Genomic DNA, 17,251 nt, shown 5'->3' with positions numbered 1-17,251 from the left:
TATATAGGGTTGCTTGCAAGTCCACTTTATCAAAACTTGACACTCTTTACCATTCCGCTATCAGGTTTGCTACAAATGCTCCTTTCAATACACACCACTGCGCACTATATTCTTGTGTTAACTGGCCCTCCCTTCACAATCGTCGAAAAATTCATTGGTTTACCTTCATTTACAAGATTCTCAGCCGTTCACCTCCTTACTTAGGTCACCTGCTGCAGCCAAAGCCTGTTACATATAATACTCGGTCCTCACTTCATCTTCAATTAAGCGTTCCCAAAACCAACTCTGCCTTTGGTCTTGCATCTTTTCAATCTGCTGCCGCTCGCGATTGGAAAGCTTTGCAAAATATTCTCAAACTGGAGACATTTATTTCAGTTGCATCCTTCAAAACTATTATATCATCCTTGTTCACGGGTATATGCAGTTGCTTCTCTACATAGTTATTATTTTTTATCACCCACTATCACTTCTATGTACCTGTACACTTAGCTGGTTATAAGTGTCTGTTGTCTACTGTGTTGTGTTTTAAACTGTATCTTGTATGTATTTAATGTATTTATTTTAGCCCTCTTTCCCTTTCCCTAAGTGGTTATTCCACTTGTCAGGCCGCCATTGTAAATAAGAACTTGTTGTTAATGACTTGCCTGTAAAAATAAATGTTTAAAAAAAGAAAAAAAATGGTGGGAAGGATCGAATGCACGCTGGAGTAGGAGTTTGCCTATAAACCGAGTTATTCATTAAAGTTATTCTAAGTTAATCAATTTAATACTGCAAAATGTTATCAAGCTACAACCTCACGTCCTGCTTGAAGTTTGTCGTCATTAAAACATTTTTCTTTTCAGGAGTTTGAAAAACTTGCAAGATATATCTGTATATCCCAAGGAAAGGAGAGAAGAATCATGATTTTAAGCCAAGAATGTTCAAAATGATAGGCTAAGACGAAATAAGATTTTTCTATTAATGACACTTGAAATGCAAAAAATCTGTAAATATTAATAAAGTAGAAGGCCATCATACCCCTGTAGTTGAATGAAATATTAAGAAACTTATATCTAAATATGTTCAAATTTAGAAGTAAATGCACATTGTTCTTTAGGGGGCATCTTCCCCCATTTTACCTTATATATTTGTCCTGAAAATACTCATGTAATCTTGAGTCATTGACAAATTACTGAATAATTTTCTTTTATTATTGATGTTTTCACTTCAGTTCACAATTACACTTCCCTGGCAGTGATTCATACCAAGTTTTGTTTCAGTAGGTCAAAACGGATAAAAATCCATGAAAATTTTACATCCAATACTGATTATGATTGGACAAAATTTTATTATAGAGCTAAGCATTTGAAAGTTAAAAGCAGAGGAAAAGGTCAAATTTCAGCACTTGGTGACACTAGAGGGTTCGAGGGGGACACCCTAATGTTGGCCGCAGGACTTTGTAGACCCATCCCACCCCAACATTTTAATATGGCTGTTATTGACTGAAAAACAATCATTGTTCCACAATTTCAGTGCTTGACCCTAATGCTGTATCTATAATAAGCTTTCAGTCAATGGCATTTTACCATTCTCTGCATGATTGTAAATGGATTTATTCAGTCAGGACTCCATATTTATTTAATTTTAAATATTTTATACAAGTCTACAGTTTATTACAAATATTAAACAACACATTGACAAATGAATAATATACACAATGTTACATTGTAATATTTCATGAAATTAATAAATAAATAGAAAAGGGTTTAAAATGACTAGTAAAATAACGATAACCACACTCATTCGATAAAGAACACTAAAATAATATGCAGAAATGAACAACACATTAATATAGTCTATTTGCAATATTTAGGCCTATTACCATCTTTATTCATTCATATAATTGTAATTTAATTGTTTCCTGGCCCATTTGTCCAAAATATCTGATGTTAACACTAAAAGGGTGTACAATACATGTTGAACAATTAAAATGGCAGTGTCTATAAAGAATCGTCCTCCTCTTCCTGGTGGTCATGTTGACTGCGGTCCAGAGAGCTCTCTGAGTCGGCCGAGGAATTTCGACCAATCCCAGAGTCTGTCTGAGTCTCTGACAAGTTTGTCTGAGAGACTGTGAGATGCCTATGAAGATCTGCGACATCCATCTCAAAAGCTGCATTCATCTGACCATGCATGTGCTTCTTCTGAATCTCCTCGAAGATCTGAAGAACCTTGAGAAAATCACAACAAAACAGATTTGCCGTTAACTTCAGACAGCTGCATAAGTCTTCAAATAATAGGACATGCATGCTGGAATGATCACTAGTTACCTTAGATTTAGGAATAAGCCCAACACGGAAAAACCCAATCTGGCCTTTCTCAATTTTGGTGCAGTCTACCACTGTGGAGGCAATGTTCTCTGGCGATGGTCCATCACACAGCACCCCATCTACCTGCAGGATAATATGACATTTAAGTCACCCAATAGGTAATACCTATGCATTTTCAAACAAATAAACCACCTCCGTACCTTGTCACCAAGTTTTGCATAAACTTGGTTATGATGGGTAGTATCTGCCTCACCGGTGGGATTAGCAGAGGTGACCGCAATGGGACCCACCTAGTCAAATAGAAATGCATGGTTTATACAGTAAAGGTCAACGATAAACAGCATTTCTATGAGCAAACATGACAACACATACCGCATTAATTAGGTGTGTAGCAACAGTGCAGTCTGGGTTCCTTATGGCTATGCTCTGTGGTGTGCCGATGTATTTAGATGAGTCGCCCAATCCGAAGAATTCCATCCATGGAGCTACAAATAAATGGAGAAGCCTGGGTTAAATTTGACAAAATTTGGTACACACGTCAAGAACAATGTGAATATCACATTACCCACCTCTAGCAATAACTAAGCTAATGGAAGACGGCCAAGCAGCTTCCATAAAGTCCCAAAGGAGAGGGCTGATCTGGTCCCTGACTGGCTCCAACTGCCTTATAGATGAAATCCATAAGGACATGGGTCGTTCTTTTGCCTGTTTCTTTACCCTATAGAGGTGTGATTGCATGGTTAGGAGACACTGGTGGAGCAGAAACCAAAGACTTTTCGGTCACACTTTTGTATGGGGACCAAACTAGCTATTACCTATGACTTTTTCCTCAGTAAACTCAATAAACTAATTACTGCTTGTTAATAGTTAGTATAGTAGTTATTAAGTTTCGGTATTAGGGAGGATTAAGGGATCTAAAATATGGTCATGCAGAACAAGCCATTAATATGTGCTTTATAAGTATTAATAAACAGCCAATGCATGAGTAATATGCATGATAATAAGCAACTAGTTAATAGTGAGAATTGGTCCCTAAACTAAAGTATTACCGACTTACTTGAAATATAAGTGGGGAAGGTAACTGACCTATATGCCTTTTCAACAGCCTGAGGGCGATTGCAAGCTGCTACAAGCACATAGACCGTGTCTGTGGGCATTCCACATATGCCACCGTTCTTCATGATCTCTGCAATAAAAGAAAGGAAAGTATATTGGTATAGACACATATGCACTCATGTATACACCAATACATAGCAAATTTTTCACTTTTGCTAAAGTGACTCACCTGCAATTTGCTGAACGGATACAGACTTTCTGGCTGGAAGGTGAGGGCAGCTGTCTTTGCCTCCTCCGAAGCCGCTCAACTTGATGAAAGGATCACCGAAAGGCATTTGTGGGCTTTTAAAGGTGCAGTTGAACATGCTGGCCAGGAACATGTAGAAGCTGACCAGCCCGAGGATAATGGTCACGCCGATATCGTAGCCGTAAGGCAGCGCGCCTACTGCATCCAGTAAGAAGCTAATGAGGATGAGTTGGAAGGTGAAGGTATAGATGAACCAGGCTTTGTTGAGAAACAAGGCCCCTGCTGTCACTAACACATTGACGAGCATGAAACCGATGATCCCCACAGCCAGGTGCAGGCCTCGCACATCTCCATAGAGGCCTCCGAAGCGCGTCAGTCCCCACACTGTCCACATGATACCGTAAAGGATGAAAGTCGTACTCTCTAGGGTCTTTCCTCGAGCGAAGGCAACAGAGCCACATATCAGGTGCAGCACACCACCAGAAACCACTGCCCAAGGCAGGATTAGAATCGCCAAGGGGTTTCCGCTAGAAAGCGAGGCTGTGATCGAAAATGCGGCGAGGACACTGCAGCCGTGGCCCAACACCTCGGCGTCGGCATATTTAGAGTAGCCCAGATAGGGAGCGTGTAGCTCTTTGCTATTGGTTTGCAAGACAAATCTATTACTGCGGGCCAACAGGTTCTTAAGGAAACCTGCACCTGTAGGTATCTTGTTCGAGGAAGCAATGTTATAAAGAGTTATAAAGAGAACAAAAGCGGAGACAACGAATATGGCGGCTTGTACACCTTACGTTCCCCTTTGAAAGAAGCTTTGGGGTTCGGATGCAATTGCAATACAGTATGCCACAAAAAACAGCTGGTAGATGGTGTTCACAAACCCTCCCTGCAAGTTAAACAAGGCCAGGATGAAAAACAACACTGAGAATATAACTGGAAACGGCACTGGGGAATAGGGCACTTGGTTTGTGAAATGCACCACTAACGCTGTGTAGCCTTCAGTGAACCGCAGGATGGATGTGAAGCCGTAGAAAGTGGCTGCCAGGGAGTCCATAGATCTGTAGCTCTTAACACACACAACCAGCTGGAAGACGCCAGCGGTCCACAGCCATGGCACATGGCCAGAGAAGAGCTTAGGGACAACACCGAGCAGAGGACAAGCTAGCACACTAGCTGACAACAAGTTCATGATTACTCCGAGTGTCACAACATCATTAGCATCGTGACTTTGCTTTGTTTTCACGCTATCTTTGTTGAATGTTCCGGGGAGCTGAATCTTTTTCTGTGTGATGTACGATAACAAACGGCCGCTTCCAAAGTAAGCGCCCACAAAACACACCATGAGGTAGCAGACGGCGGTGGCTGCCTGTCCGAAGGCCGAGTCTGCCAGACCTGCGATCTGGTGGGCGCACGCTAAACATATGCTCAGGGCGATGAATGAGAGGACTACCTCATGGCATAAAATAGCCACAATGCAGATAACAAGCAGTGCCAGTGTGAAAGCTGCAAGGCCTGGCACCATGGCATCTCTCAGCCCTCTGCTGCCATTTATTATGTTTTCGCCTGCAAGTATGTGCACTAAACCTGAACCGCACCATAGGGCCGACACTGTCAGACACAGACTACCAAAGAGTGCATTGTGGGACTGGCTACGTCGAACACCTGGATAAAAGGACAGTGAAATGGAGAATGAAGAACAGAGAGAGAAAGTTTTACATGGGATGATTTTTAAAACAAAGTTCATTTAATGCATTCAAAGTTAGACTGCATAAAAAGAGTTCAAAGGTGAAATGTAAAATTTCTAAAAAAAACTACATAAAACAAACAAAACAAAAAAAAAACTTGGTAACACTTTATTTTAGGGTGTCTTAACTAGTTGCTTATTAGCATGCATATTACTAGAATATTAGCCATTTATTAGTAGTAATTATTAGTAGTAATCCCTAATCCTACCCAATACCTAAACGTAACAACTACCTTACTAACTATTAATAAGCAGCAAATTATGAATTTATTAAGGGGAAAGTCATAGTTAATAGTGAACAAGGCTTCCCTATTCTAAAATGTTACCAAAAATGTCCTTGTCTCCAATTAGTCAGACAAACAAGTAGCTCCGCCCCAAACCCAAGACATCTAAAGAGCCAACTGCTGTCATGTCAGTGTGCTCAAAAAACAGCAATGTTTTGATAGTGTCACAGTGCCACACTGTTGATGCTTTTCTTAAAAATCAATCTACAATTAGTTTACTTTGAGCTTCAAGTCTACATGTACTACATTTGAAATATTTCAAATTGTATATAGTGACATTAGTTAATGCATTAACTAAATGAAAACAAAAACAGTTAAATTTAGTTTTTCATTTCTCCATTTGACACTATAAAACTAAGACAAAAAAAGTAAGCCTATAAAACACACACACACACACATACAAAATATAAAATTGTATGTCACAAAAAAAAAATCTGTGAATGTCATTTGTATTTCTGTGTGCAATACATTATGATATGCAATGCATGTTTTTGTAGTATAATAATGTGTAACACATACCTGAATAGGCCAGCAGAGCTGCGAATATGAGGAGCAGAACTCCTAGAGCTGTGTTTGTGATCAGAGCTTTCGCATAGTTGTTCACCAGAAGCAACAAAGAACCTATTCACAAGACATTATTATTATTAGCCTATGAGCAATAATGTCTTCTTTTAAGAGGAAAAAGATTACCAGTGATGAACAGAATCAATCAAGATTTCCATCTGAACTAACACAGGTTAGTTTTGCCCTCTACTGGCGTTAGGCACAAAATAAATAATCCGTAAATAAGTCAAATATTAAAAATAACAAGTATGGATATTATTTGTATTTACAATACAATTGTATTTACAATACAATTCGTAATGCATTCTATTCTTTTTATTTAGACATTCCTTGCGAAAAGTTTTATTTATTTAATATTCGAGGTAAATCTGCGTTAATCACTTAATTAGGCTACTCGCTAATAAATAATTTGTAAGATCTAAAATATATTTATTTTTTATTCTGTTTTCTGCCACCTACCCCCAGAAATGCCCAGGACTCCGATGGATAAGTGCAGTGATTCAGACTCCGCCATCCTCAGTCAGACGTGCTCCCCTCGCGCGCGCTCGCCTTTATACACACCGCCGCGTGACGTCAGACACGCGCTCACAAAAGCCCTTTGTGTCCTTTATCCTGGAGTTTCCTCATCCTTTATACCGCTGCTGGAAAATTACTACAGTTCTTATAATGCAAAACAATAAAGTCACATAACTTTTATTCATTCAAACCTTTGCTCCTAAGTAATTACTATAGAACCTATTTTAGCCCACTTTTTGTGTAATAAACTGAAACGTAAATTTTATGTAGCCTACATAAAATGTGGATTTTGTATGAGTGAAGTTTTTTTTAATAGCAGAAATACGTTTCAAAAACATTTTACCATTTTTTATTTATTTAGAATTACATTGAATTAATCACTATACATTAATTTCAAATGAATTAATGAAACAATAAATACAGAACTCAAAATGAACTGACTTTATATAAACAAATAACATAAATAAGAACTTGTGCTGCATTTATGCATTTGCTTTGATACTTGCTCATCAAATAAAGATATATAGGCTAATATAACCACTCTAGAGTTCTCTACACTGCCCTCTTTCATAAATGCAGCTCATCTTCAGCTTTATTACAGCGCGGTTAATAAGCCACCAATATAAACACAGGTGAACTCAGCAAGAAATAAACTAGGTATGACTAAGCACAGTCTATCCTGGAAAACAGACAATAGATTCATTTTCCTTCCTGGAACACACCTTCATGGGAGGGACTGCTGCAGCCGGCCCAATATAAGCAGCACCCAAGTGTGTGGTGACAGAAACACTCAGGAAGAAACACACTTCACTGCTCAACTCAGCTCAGCTCAGCTCAACTCTCTTAGCAAGGTAGGCTGCTGCACTGCTTTAAACGACTGCAATTCTAGGTTTAATGAAAACTTTAAGATTGGTGAACGCAGAAACATCTTCTATTTGAACAGTAGGCTGTTTTCTGTGGGTCTATTAAAGTTCTGATATTTCTTAAGGTTGTTGTTTAATGCTACTTCAAAATGTTAATCAGCATTTTATAATAAAGAAGAATTCCCTGACTTTCGTTTCTGTTGAATGCGTGTTGAAACTGATCCTGTGTTACCTGGGCAAGATCTGGGAGCGAGTGCTATGTAAATATTTAATTCTGCCAGTGTGCCACCTGTTGCATGCTTGCGATATCTTTACTCAGTGCCAAGAAGAGTCACTTACTGTTCGAATGAATATAAAGGCCGGGTTTAAGAGTTGATTTGTGTGTGTGTGTGTGTGTGTGTGTGTGTGTGTGTGTGCATGTGTGTGTGTGTGTGTGTGTGTTGTGCAGCAGGCATGGCAAAGCGTGTGGCGGTGATTCTGTCCGGCTGCGGCGTGTATGACGGCACAGAGGTGCACGAGGCGTCTGCTGTGATGGTGCACCTCAGCCGAGCAGGTGTCAAGGTAATGCACTATAAAGCTACACAGAGCTTCAAATGGTTTCTTTAAACCTTGAAATAAGCAGAATACGTGAAATGAAAACGAAAGCGAAACTGATCATCACATCTTGCATATCATTGCTCTTTTGTTGATTTTGATTGCTTCCATTGTCCTCATAAACGCGTCTGCTAATGACTTGCAGGCGTTGCAGCTCGGTCTCAAATGCAGCTGGCTTTGCTTTGCAGATCCAGATGTTTGCGCCTGATGTTGAGATGATGCATGTGGTGAACCACTGTGAAGGAAAGCCTGGGACGGACACGAGGAACGTGCTGCAGGAGAGCGCGCGCATCGCCCGCGGTGACGTCACAGACCTGGTCAAGCTGGACGTCGGCGCCTTTGATGCGCTCATCATTCCAGGTGATCAAAGACCCGCCCACAGCATGACGGAGAACTATAGAGAGAAATAGAACGATAACTGCAGTAAAATCCAAATGAATAGACGATCATGGGAAGTTTTGACGTCTGCTGCTTCATTGTATCATTATAATTGACGTCCTTGATATGAATGGGCCTTAAGTGTTCAAATTCAGATCCCTTGGGTAAGTGAAAACAACCTGGCATCCATAATGTAAGGCGCACTTGTTACTATTTGTTTATTTATTCATTTACCTCAAAAACGGCCAGTATTTAGAAATAAAAGGCCATTCTCTACCCTCTGATTTGAAAATGGTTTAAATGGGCGAGTCTATTTTAAGACTTGTAAACACCTTCTTCTGTGATTGGATAGCATATGAAATAGGTAAAACATGTGAAGCATGTGTTTTTTTGACTAAATTTATATTATTACAGCTTCCAAGATTGCTTAGTCATGAAAAGTGTTAATTATAACAATATATAGGGTTCATGATTTACTTACACCTGTTACTCACAGGAACAGTGTAAACTGTTTAGTCACTGGCTTGATTTACTGACGCATAAAGAGCAATAAACCATTTTGCAGCATGAACCTCTGACGGTCTCACACGGATCATCACAGATCATCACAGATTAGGTATTAGAACTGACACACTAACTTACATGTTGCTGCTTTAATGTAAGTAAAAGTCTGTTTGCAAAGATTGTGTTGAATTACGACTAATAAAAATAAATAGCCGTTTTCCTAACATTACGATCCTATGGAAGATAATGTTTTTTTTTTAATCCAGTGATCACGTTGTTAGTTTTTCCTCTGTCTGTCACTTTAATTACAAGCTCCAGTGGGCAGCTGATGATGTAGAAGTCTAGTTTTTTTCTGATGTATTAATCTCAATTATGAAATAAAACTTGCGGACTTAAAAGAAAGTTATGGCTAGTCTTCAAGGAAAAAAAAGAAAGAAAAACAAAGGATGACTAACTTGTAAGACTAGTCTAAGCCTTTTAATGCAACCGACCCTGTCAGTAAAAGCTGTTTTTGGACTAACAAGGAAGTTCTGAGTTCATAAACTGACAGTATGTTTTCATTAACAGTATAATGACATCCTAAATGTTATACAATCAAGGAAAATCTGATTTCTTATTTCATGACCGCTTTAATATTAAATTAATTCTTAATGTGCCATACAGGTGGTTTTGGAGTGGCTAAAAACCTGAGCAACTGGGCCACCAAAGGCAAGGACTACTCAATCGACCCTGAGGTTGAGAAGGTCATTAAAGCTTTCCATCAGGCCAAGAAACCCATGGGCATGTGCTGCATCTCTCCTGTGCTGGCAGCCAAAGCTATTCCCGGGTGTGAGCTGACCGTGGGCCATGACTCAGAGTGTGAGAAGTGAGTCTGGGCAGGTTTATGCACTACAGTCATTAAAACTGGTGATGATGTTAAAGGCTCTGATGATGTTAAAGGCTGAGAGGCTTTGGTTCTGAACTGAAGTGTTGTCTTTCTTGTGCTCGCAGATGGCCGTACGCTCAAGTGGCTCAAGCCATGGCTGAACTGGGCTGCAAACACTTGAACAAGAATGTGGGCGAGGTGCACATCGACCGCAAGAACAAACTGGTGACCACGAGTGCGTTCATGTGCAACACTGCCATCCATGAGATCTTTGATGGTCTGGGTGTCATGGTCAAGGAAGTTCTCAAACTAGCCTAACTTTGTCATTTCACTGTCTGAATATTATTCCATACAAATACCCATATTTATTTATAAATTAAAAAAAGATGTTGTCCTTAAAACCCAGAAAAAAATGAGACCAGTTCATTTTCAGTAAAACAGGGCAGACATACTGTCAGTTTTTGTGGTAGTCTATTATTAATAAAATTTAACTGATTTTAAACATTTCCTTGTTCATTGATGTATTAATGTGTGTTGTTTTCTATCATTATAGACAAGCTCAATAAGTAGTATTTTACAATAAGTATTATTTTTACTTTTATTTTACACTTATTTCGTTAAGATTGGCAACTCACACCCTCAAACACTGGCAACAATAAATTGGATTTGAATAAAAAAAAAAAAAAATATATATATATATATATATATATATATACAGTGGGGCAAATTAGTATTTGATACACTGCCGATTTTTCAAGTTTTACCACTTTCAAAGAATGGAGAGATCTGTAATTTTCATCGTAGGTACACTTCAACTGTGAGAGAACGAATATAAAAAATAAAAAAATCCAGAAAATCACATTGTATGATTTTTGAAAAAATTAATTTCCATTTTATTGCATGAAATAAGTATTTGATACAATATAAAAATGTAACTTAATATTTGGTACAGAAACCTTTGTTTACAATTACAGAGGTCAGACGTTTCCTGTAGTTCTTGACCAGGTTTGCACAAACTGCAGCAGGGATTTTGGCCCACTCCTCCATACAGGTCTTCTCCAGATCTTTCAGGTTTTGGGGCTGTCGCTGGGCAACACAGAGTTTCAGCTCCCTCCATAGGTTTTCTATTGGGTTCAGGTCTGGAGACTGGCTAGGCCACACCAGGACCTTGAAATGCTTCTTACGGAGCCACTCCTTAGTTGCCCTTGCTGTGTGTTTGGGGTCATTGTCATGCTGGAAGACCCAGCCACGACCCATCTTCAATGCTCTTACTGAGGGAAGGAGGTTGTTGCCCAAAATCTCACGATACATGGCCCCATCCATCCTCCCCTCAATACGGTGCAGTCGTCCTGTCCCCTTTGCAGAAAAGCACCCCCAAAGCATGATGTTTCCACCCCCATGCTTCACGGTTGGGATGGTGTTCTTGGGATTGTACTCATCCTTCTTCCTCCAAACACGGCGAGTGGAGTTTATACCATAAAGTTCTATTTTGGTCTCATCTGACCACATGACCTTCTCCCATGCCTCCTCTGGATCATCCAGATGGTCTTTGGCAAACTTCAGACGGGCCTGGACATGTGCTGGCTTGAGCAGGGGGACCTTGCGCGCGCTGCAGGATTTTAATCCATGACGGTGTAGTGTGTTACTAATGGTAACCGTTGAGACTGTGGTCCCAGCTCTCTTCAGGTCATTGACCAGGTCCTCCCGTGTAGTTCTAGGCTGATCCCTCACCTTTCTCAGGATCATTGATACTCCACGAGGCCAGATCTTGCATGGAGCCCCAGTCCGAGGGAGATTGGCAGTCATCTTGAATTTCTTCCATTTTCTAATAATTGCGCCAACAGTTGTTGCCTTCTCACCAAGCTGTTTGCCTATTGTCCTGTAGCCCATCCCAGCCTTGTGCAGGTCTACAATTTTGTCCCTAGTGTCCTTAGACAGCTCTTTGGTCTTGCCCATAGTGGATAGGTTGGAGTCTGAATGATTGAGTGTGTGAACAGGTGTCTTCTATACAGGTAACAAGTTCAAACAGGTGCAATTAATACAGGTAATGAGTGGAGGATAGGAGGGCTTCATAAAGACAAACTAACAGGTCTGTGAGAGCCAGAATTCTTGCTGGTTGGTAGGTGATCAAATACTTATTTCATGGAATAAAATGGAAGTTAATTATTTAAAAATCATGCAATGTGATTTTTTGGATTTTTAAAAATATTCTGTCTCTCACAGTTGAGGTGTACCTACGATGAAAATTACAGACCTCTCCATTGTTTGTTAGTGTGAAAACTTGAAAAATCGGCACTGTATATATATATAGAAAACACACTTTTTCACTTTTACTTTTTTTAAGTGGCAATAAATTACACATTTGAAAAACAATGTACAATGTAAACAAAATACAAAGAGGCAAAAGTACAATACATTATTGGTTAAATCTGGAAAACTAAAATGTAAATTCAAATAAGTGTGATCACGTTACATAAGAACCTTTTGAGCACAAAATAGGTGGTTTCAAAACCGCAACGATTGCAAATAATTAAAAAATACATGTATACTGTACATGCAAAAAATAAATAAATAATTGTAGGAAGTGTAGAGGACCCTGCTTCAAATGACTTCAGCACATTTCTCACACTGCTCTGGTGTGATCTTGATTCACTCTCCTTCCACTCAGTTCGCTGACTGTTTCATAGCCATAACTTTGTCACCAAGGATTTTCCAGAGATTTTAAATCAGGTTTAGGTCAGGGCTCATATTCACAAAACATTGTATCTTACCACTGAGTGTTCTCCTAAATGCACAGTAAATTTGCCCAAGTAAAATGTACTCAAATTGAAGAAAATTTTACTCTACGTCAGATAACATTTGGTCCCTCTCTGAAACGAGTAAAAGTTACTCTTTTGATAGAGTTGTTTTTCCAGAGTTATTATGCTCAATTTAGAGTTCATATTTTACTCTTTCGTGTTGTATTTGACTCTATTTAGTGTGCTTTTTTTATTTAACTCTTGTATTATTTTACTCAGTTCAGAGCTACATGAAATTGACTCTGCTACTTTTTAACTCTGTTCAGAGGAATTTCAAATGTACTCTACCACAATTTACTTCCCCTCTAGAGTTTTTATTTTATTTTTAATCATCAATTATGAGTGAGCTACAAAGAATAACTAACTCTATCCAGAGTTATTCCTCTGAATTACACCATTCATATTTTACCCTCAAAAAGCCCTAAAATGAAGAACTTGCTTTTCAGTATTAAAATAAAACCAACAAACTACTCATGTCTCAAAATTTTATTTTTCAAGGTCCTCTTCAAACAACCTTACACACTTAATTCACTTGTCATCGTGAATGTGTCATCGTGTTGTGATTGTGAACAAAGATTTAAAAAAATAAATGAAAACAATACTAAAATAAAAAGTAGTGATAATATAATGGAGGAGATGAAAAATAATTACATGAAATTATATGGTACAATAAACAAATCAGAATCACAACCATAAGACATCAGAATAACAAACAACTTGTGGTGCAAAATATCCTTAATCTACAAAACATAAGGTGCTTCTATGGTATGTGCAACTTTGTAAGCATGGCTATGTTCATCTAAACATAACGTTTTCAGTGTAGTTGTTATTAAAAAGATGTGCTCATCTTTAATAACAATATTCTGGATTACATGAAATACAGGCATGTCATTTTGAACTTGAACGCAAACTGCCAACCCTGACCGATTTCTACAGCGCTTGACCGATTTCACATTTAGAACCTTAGTCCACATAGGCACATTAATTTTCCCAGCCATCTCAGCGCCAATTTCCATTTCATTCAATGGGACCATTTTCCCGGTACCAAATTTCATGGCATTTGGATAAAATGTTTGCCAAATGTAAGCCATTTTGCACTGGTGTTTCTTTGCTAATGTTTTTGTTGTGTTTTTATAGCTTTTAAGCTGCTTTTTAAAAACGTTATGCTTCGCTTCGCATATACCAACAATGTATCAGTGATCTAATTTTGTGCATACAACTGGGGTAATGCACCATTAAATGATGCTTTGGCAACAAGTTCTTATCAGGAAACAAATGCTTAAACAAACTGTGGTATTCTGCAATCAGATGTTTAAAATAAATGGTGATACCAGTGGATATAACTGAAGAAAACACAATATTGACTATCTGAAGCAATAAAATGAACAAATACCAGAGCTGATCTTTAGGATGCACAAGATCTCCAAACATGATGGGCAGATAACGCAATAAACACCAGCTCTGAGTGGCATTTAAGCCCAAGTCATTGGAACCCTCTCTTAATTGTAGACCAGGAGGTTTGTTGTTTTGTTCCATGAAGCCATAGTTGAAATTCTGAATTCTTCTGTGTACTTCTGCTGATGTGGTGTAATTTTCAATCAGGTGCTGAATTAGTAATTTAATCTCAAATTGAGCAACCCTCTCTAATATGTCATGCATAATATAGACTGAAAAATTTGCAGTGGTTTGGAAATATTGCAACGAATTTAAAAGGCAAGACTTTTTTACTCCCATTACATAAGGTAGACTGGGATTGCTCTGCATTCTCTGGCAGTGTTCAGCATGAAGTTCTTTAGTTCGCACTGTCATCTTTGGACTATTTTCACTGAACACTGTCTGAAAGTCCTCTTTCTCTAGTAGGCAAAAGCGGCAACAGTATCTAGCACTAAATTATTCCAAAAAAAAAAAAACAAAGGAATTGACGCCAAGGTTTTCACCAATAATCTGGACAATGGTTCCATAAACTGTATGATCAAATAAAAGAATCTAAATTCCATTGGTTTCCAGAGTTGAGATATCCTGGACAAGCGGCTCTAGTATTTTATCAAATACTATTTTATCTCTAGTATTTTAGGGTGCTTATAAAGGGAGTGTAATGTCTCAAGAATTGGTATATATACAAATTTATCCTTAACAATAGTTTGGGCAAAAGTTCCAGTTGTTGTTTTACGCCGTGTCCCAAACCTTGTTCCGAGAACATATTCAACAGGATCTATTTTTCCCCAATTGTCTGAAAAGTACCACATTCTCTTGCTCTCAGTGTTTAACGCCGCAAAAGGATTTAGCATTTTTTCAAAACACTGATCAGTTTGAGACTCAACAACACTTTTTATGGGCTCCTCTAAGGATAGGCTGTTTTTTACAGATTCTTGAGTTTCACTATGAATGTCTCCAATCACTTCTTCTAGAGCACCAACAACATAGTTAATAGTTAGTTGTCTCTGCGACACCAGCAACTTTAAGTTCAGCTACCACTGTTGCACAACTGTTAACTATATTTGTGTTTAAGAGTGCAGACTCACAAGGTGGATTTTGCTTTGATAAAACACCTACATCATCTAATGAAATGTAGTTGGCGGTAGTGTTGCTTTCGTCAACGAAAATTGTGACTAAATATCGTCGTCAACGAACCTTTATCATGTGACGAAAACGAGACGCAACGTAAATGCTGGTCATGTGACGATGACGATAATTAAATATATAATGCAATATTGTTGACCAATAAAAATTAGACTAAATGTGTTTTGCAAAATAAAAACTATGCTAAAATGTCTCTTCATTTTCGTTGACTAAAACGAGACGAAACTAAATGTTATAACGTTATTTTGTCTCGTTTAGTTGCGTTATTATTATTATTATTATTATTATTATTTTGCAGTATTTCTGTTTCCTGTGTCTCACTTCTGGGGCTGCATCAGGTTGTACTGCACAGACGCAGGCGACGTCACTTCCTCAAGCCCCACTCGCAGCATTATTTAGAAGACGACAACAAATATCTTAACATGTTTGGTTGGTAAAATAAATGTTGTAAAATCAAATCAGAGCGTCTTCCTTGTCTGGCATGGATGTATTCTTAAGTCTATAAGGTAACAATAATATAATAAGATAACCTTGTTTGAAATGGGTTTGGCTAAAAGAACATTTTGGTTTCGTCTATACTACTAGTGCAATGGTGGGCCGTCAGGGGAAGCAGGGCCTTCTCTGCTGGACCTATAAAAAATAAAATTGTGTGAAAAATGTTTTTATTGATTATTTAGGTATCATTTTCATTTGTGTAATGTCCACTAAATTGCCTAAGATTAGATTAGTTGAGGTTGAACCATAGACTGTAAAAAAAGATGGATGACGCGTCTCCGCTTCCTTCCATTATAGAAAAGTGAAGCGAATACATCTCAGTATGGCCACTGCCATTGTGAGTAAATGACATTATTTGGAGCCCGAGTCTGCACAGTAGAGATTCGTTTGGAGCCCGAGTCTGCGCATTAGAGTCGTGAGGCGGAGCCGCGGAACCAAACTCCCGCAGACCCAATCAACCATAACGACACGCCCCGTTTTTATAGCATCAAATTACTAGCTAAAATCAAACTTACCACAAAATCGAACAATTGAACATATATCAGCGTGATAACAACTACCTTAAATGACCAAAATCATATTTTGGAAAATTGTATTGGAAGTGTAATTAATTTGTTTGTTACTGTATGTAATTCTCTGAAACAGGGAACTTAGACATCACGTCCCGTTGCCACAGTCGCTGTACTACCGCTGAGCTGCCGGGTCACCGGCTCGGCTCCTCAGCGAAAGCATGAATTAATGTGATGCACCTGCTGCCTCTTATACTCACGCTGTGATCAGAGGCAGCTGGATGCAATGATCGCATGCCAATGTCCATTGGCTCGTTTTGTTACACTCGAAGTGGATTGGTCTCTCTGGCGAGATCCAAATTTCGTCTGACGTCTCCATTCCCTCCTTCAGGGAACGAGGATTACATACGTAACCTAGACGATACTCGTACCCAAGTAGTTTTTCCATCTTATTTTTTGTTTATAATTTTCCCATATGTCACCACCATGAACCTCACAAATGTTTAGAGTCTTCAGGAGAACTGAAGATGAAGATACTGTTGACTAGTGACCAAGGTTATCATCAGCTTTAGTGTACACGCTTGTTTCAGATCGTAAATTTAGATCCAGAGCAAGACAGAAAGTAATGAGACCAAGACACAGACCAGGACCATGTCTATGTGTGATCTATAGAGGTTTCAAGACCAAAGGCCAGATTTACTAACAGCTTATACCAGTGAAAACCCTCTTTTGACTTTAAAAAACCACAGTCAGGATTTACTGAAGTTTTAGCTGAAAAAGCATGGACAGTTATTTTTGTGGCTGACCTTGTTGCATATGCATTTGTACGAGATTCTGTTTCAACATTTATGGGAGGAGAGGATTTAAATGAGTCATGCAATGTGATTTACTAAGGTTTGCGGCAGTGTGTTTAGTAGCATTTGCGACATTACTTAACGCCCAGGAAAAGCA

At 38.7% G+C, this 17,251-nt stretch overlaps 2 protein-coding genes across 4 annotated transcripts; one reads left to right on the top strand and one right to left on the bottom strand.

Moving 5' to 3' along the window:
- Positions 1-1,596: 1,596 nt before the first annotated feature.
- LOC306853025 (threonylcarbamoyl-AMP synthase-like) lies at positions 1,597-6,724 on the bottom strand. Its single transcript, XM_079390183.1, has 9 exons — positions 6,658-6,724; positions 6,154-6,255; positions 3,592-5,268; positions 3,393-3,492; positions 2,876-3,024; positions 2,679-2,791; positions 2,507-2,596; positions 2,307-2,429; positions 1,597-2,207 (listed from the first exon to the last, which is right to left on the bottom strand). The coding sequence occupies exons 3-9, from the start codon at positions 4,001-4,003 to the stop codon at positions 1,980-1,982; spliced, it is 1,215 nt and encodes a 404-aa protein (XP_079246309.1). The 5' UTR covers positions 4,004-5,268; positions 6,154-6,255; positions 6,658-6,724; the 3' UTR covers positions 1,597-1,979.
- A 772-nt stretch (positions 6,725-7,496) lies between these two features.
- On the top strand, positions 7,497-10,587 carry LOC306852947 (glutamine amidotransferase-like class 1 domain-containing protein 3, mitochondrial). Of its 3 annotated transcripts, none has more exons than XM_079390068.1 (5): positions 7,497-7,565; positions 8,029-8,138; positions 8,360-8,531; positions 9,717-9,918; positions 10,044-10,587. In XM_079390068.1, exons 2-5 carry the CDS (start codon positions 8,031-8,033, stop codon positions 10,234-10,236), a joined length of 675 nt encoding a protein of 224 aa, XP_079246194.1. In that variant the 5' UTR covers positions 7,497-7,565; positions 8,029-8,030; the 3' UTR covers positions 10,237-10,587. The 3 variants fall into 3 exon arrangements, with proteins under 3 accessions (XP_079246194.1, XP_079246193.1, XP_079246195.1); XM_079390067.1 differs by having other exon boundaries at positions 8,026-8,138; XM_079390069.1 differs by having other exon boundaries at positions 8,026-8,138; positions 8,317-8,531; positions 10,044-10,417.
- The last annotated feature ends 6,664 nt before the right edge of the window (positions 10,588-17,251 follow it).

Source organism: Barbus barbus (genome assembly GCF_936440315.1).
Source record: "Barbus barbus genome assembly, chromosome: 33".
Lineage (NCBI taxonomy): Eukaryota > Metazoa > Chordata > Actinopteri > Cypriniformes > Cyprinidae > Barbus > Barbus barbus.
This window is presented reverse-complemented; position numbering and strand designations above follow the sequence as displayed.

What these genes read in the sequence shown, in the direction of transcription:
- LOC306853025 (XM_079390183.1), bottom strand. Translation starts at nt 4,003, where the DNA reads ATGTGGACAGTGTGGGGACTGACGCGCTTCGGAGGCCTCTATGGAGAT. An exon ending in ATGCAAAACTTGGTGACAAG is followed by an intron (nt 2,430 to 2,506) that starts GTACGGAGGTGG and finishes ATTATCCTGCAG; the next exon opens with GTAGATGGGGTGCTGTGTGA. An exon ending in GGCTTATTCCTAAATCTAAG is followed by an intron (nt 2,208 to 2,306) that starts GTAACTAGTGAT and finishes GATTTTCTCAAG; the next exon opens with GTTCTTCAGATCTTCGAGGA.
- LOC306852947 (XM_079390068.1), top strand. Translation starts at nt 8,031, where the DNA reads ATGGCAAAGCGTGTGGCGGTGATTCTGTCCGGCTGCGGCGTGTATGAC. An exon ending in TCAGCCGAGCAGGTGTCAAG is followed by an intron (nt 8,139 to 8,359) that starts GTAATGCACTAT and finishes TTTGCTTTGCAG; the next exon opens with ATCCAGATGTTTGCGCCTGA. An exon ending in TGATGCGCTCATCATTCCAG is followed by an intron (nt 8,532 to 9,716) that starts GTGATCAAAGAC and finishes TGTGCCATACAG; the next exon opens with GTGGTTTTGGAGTGGCTAAA.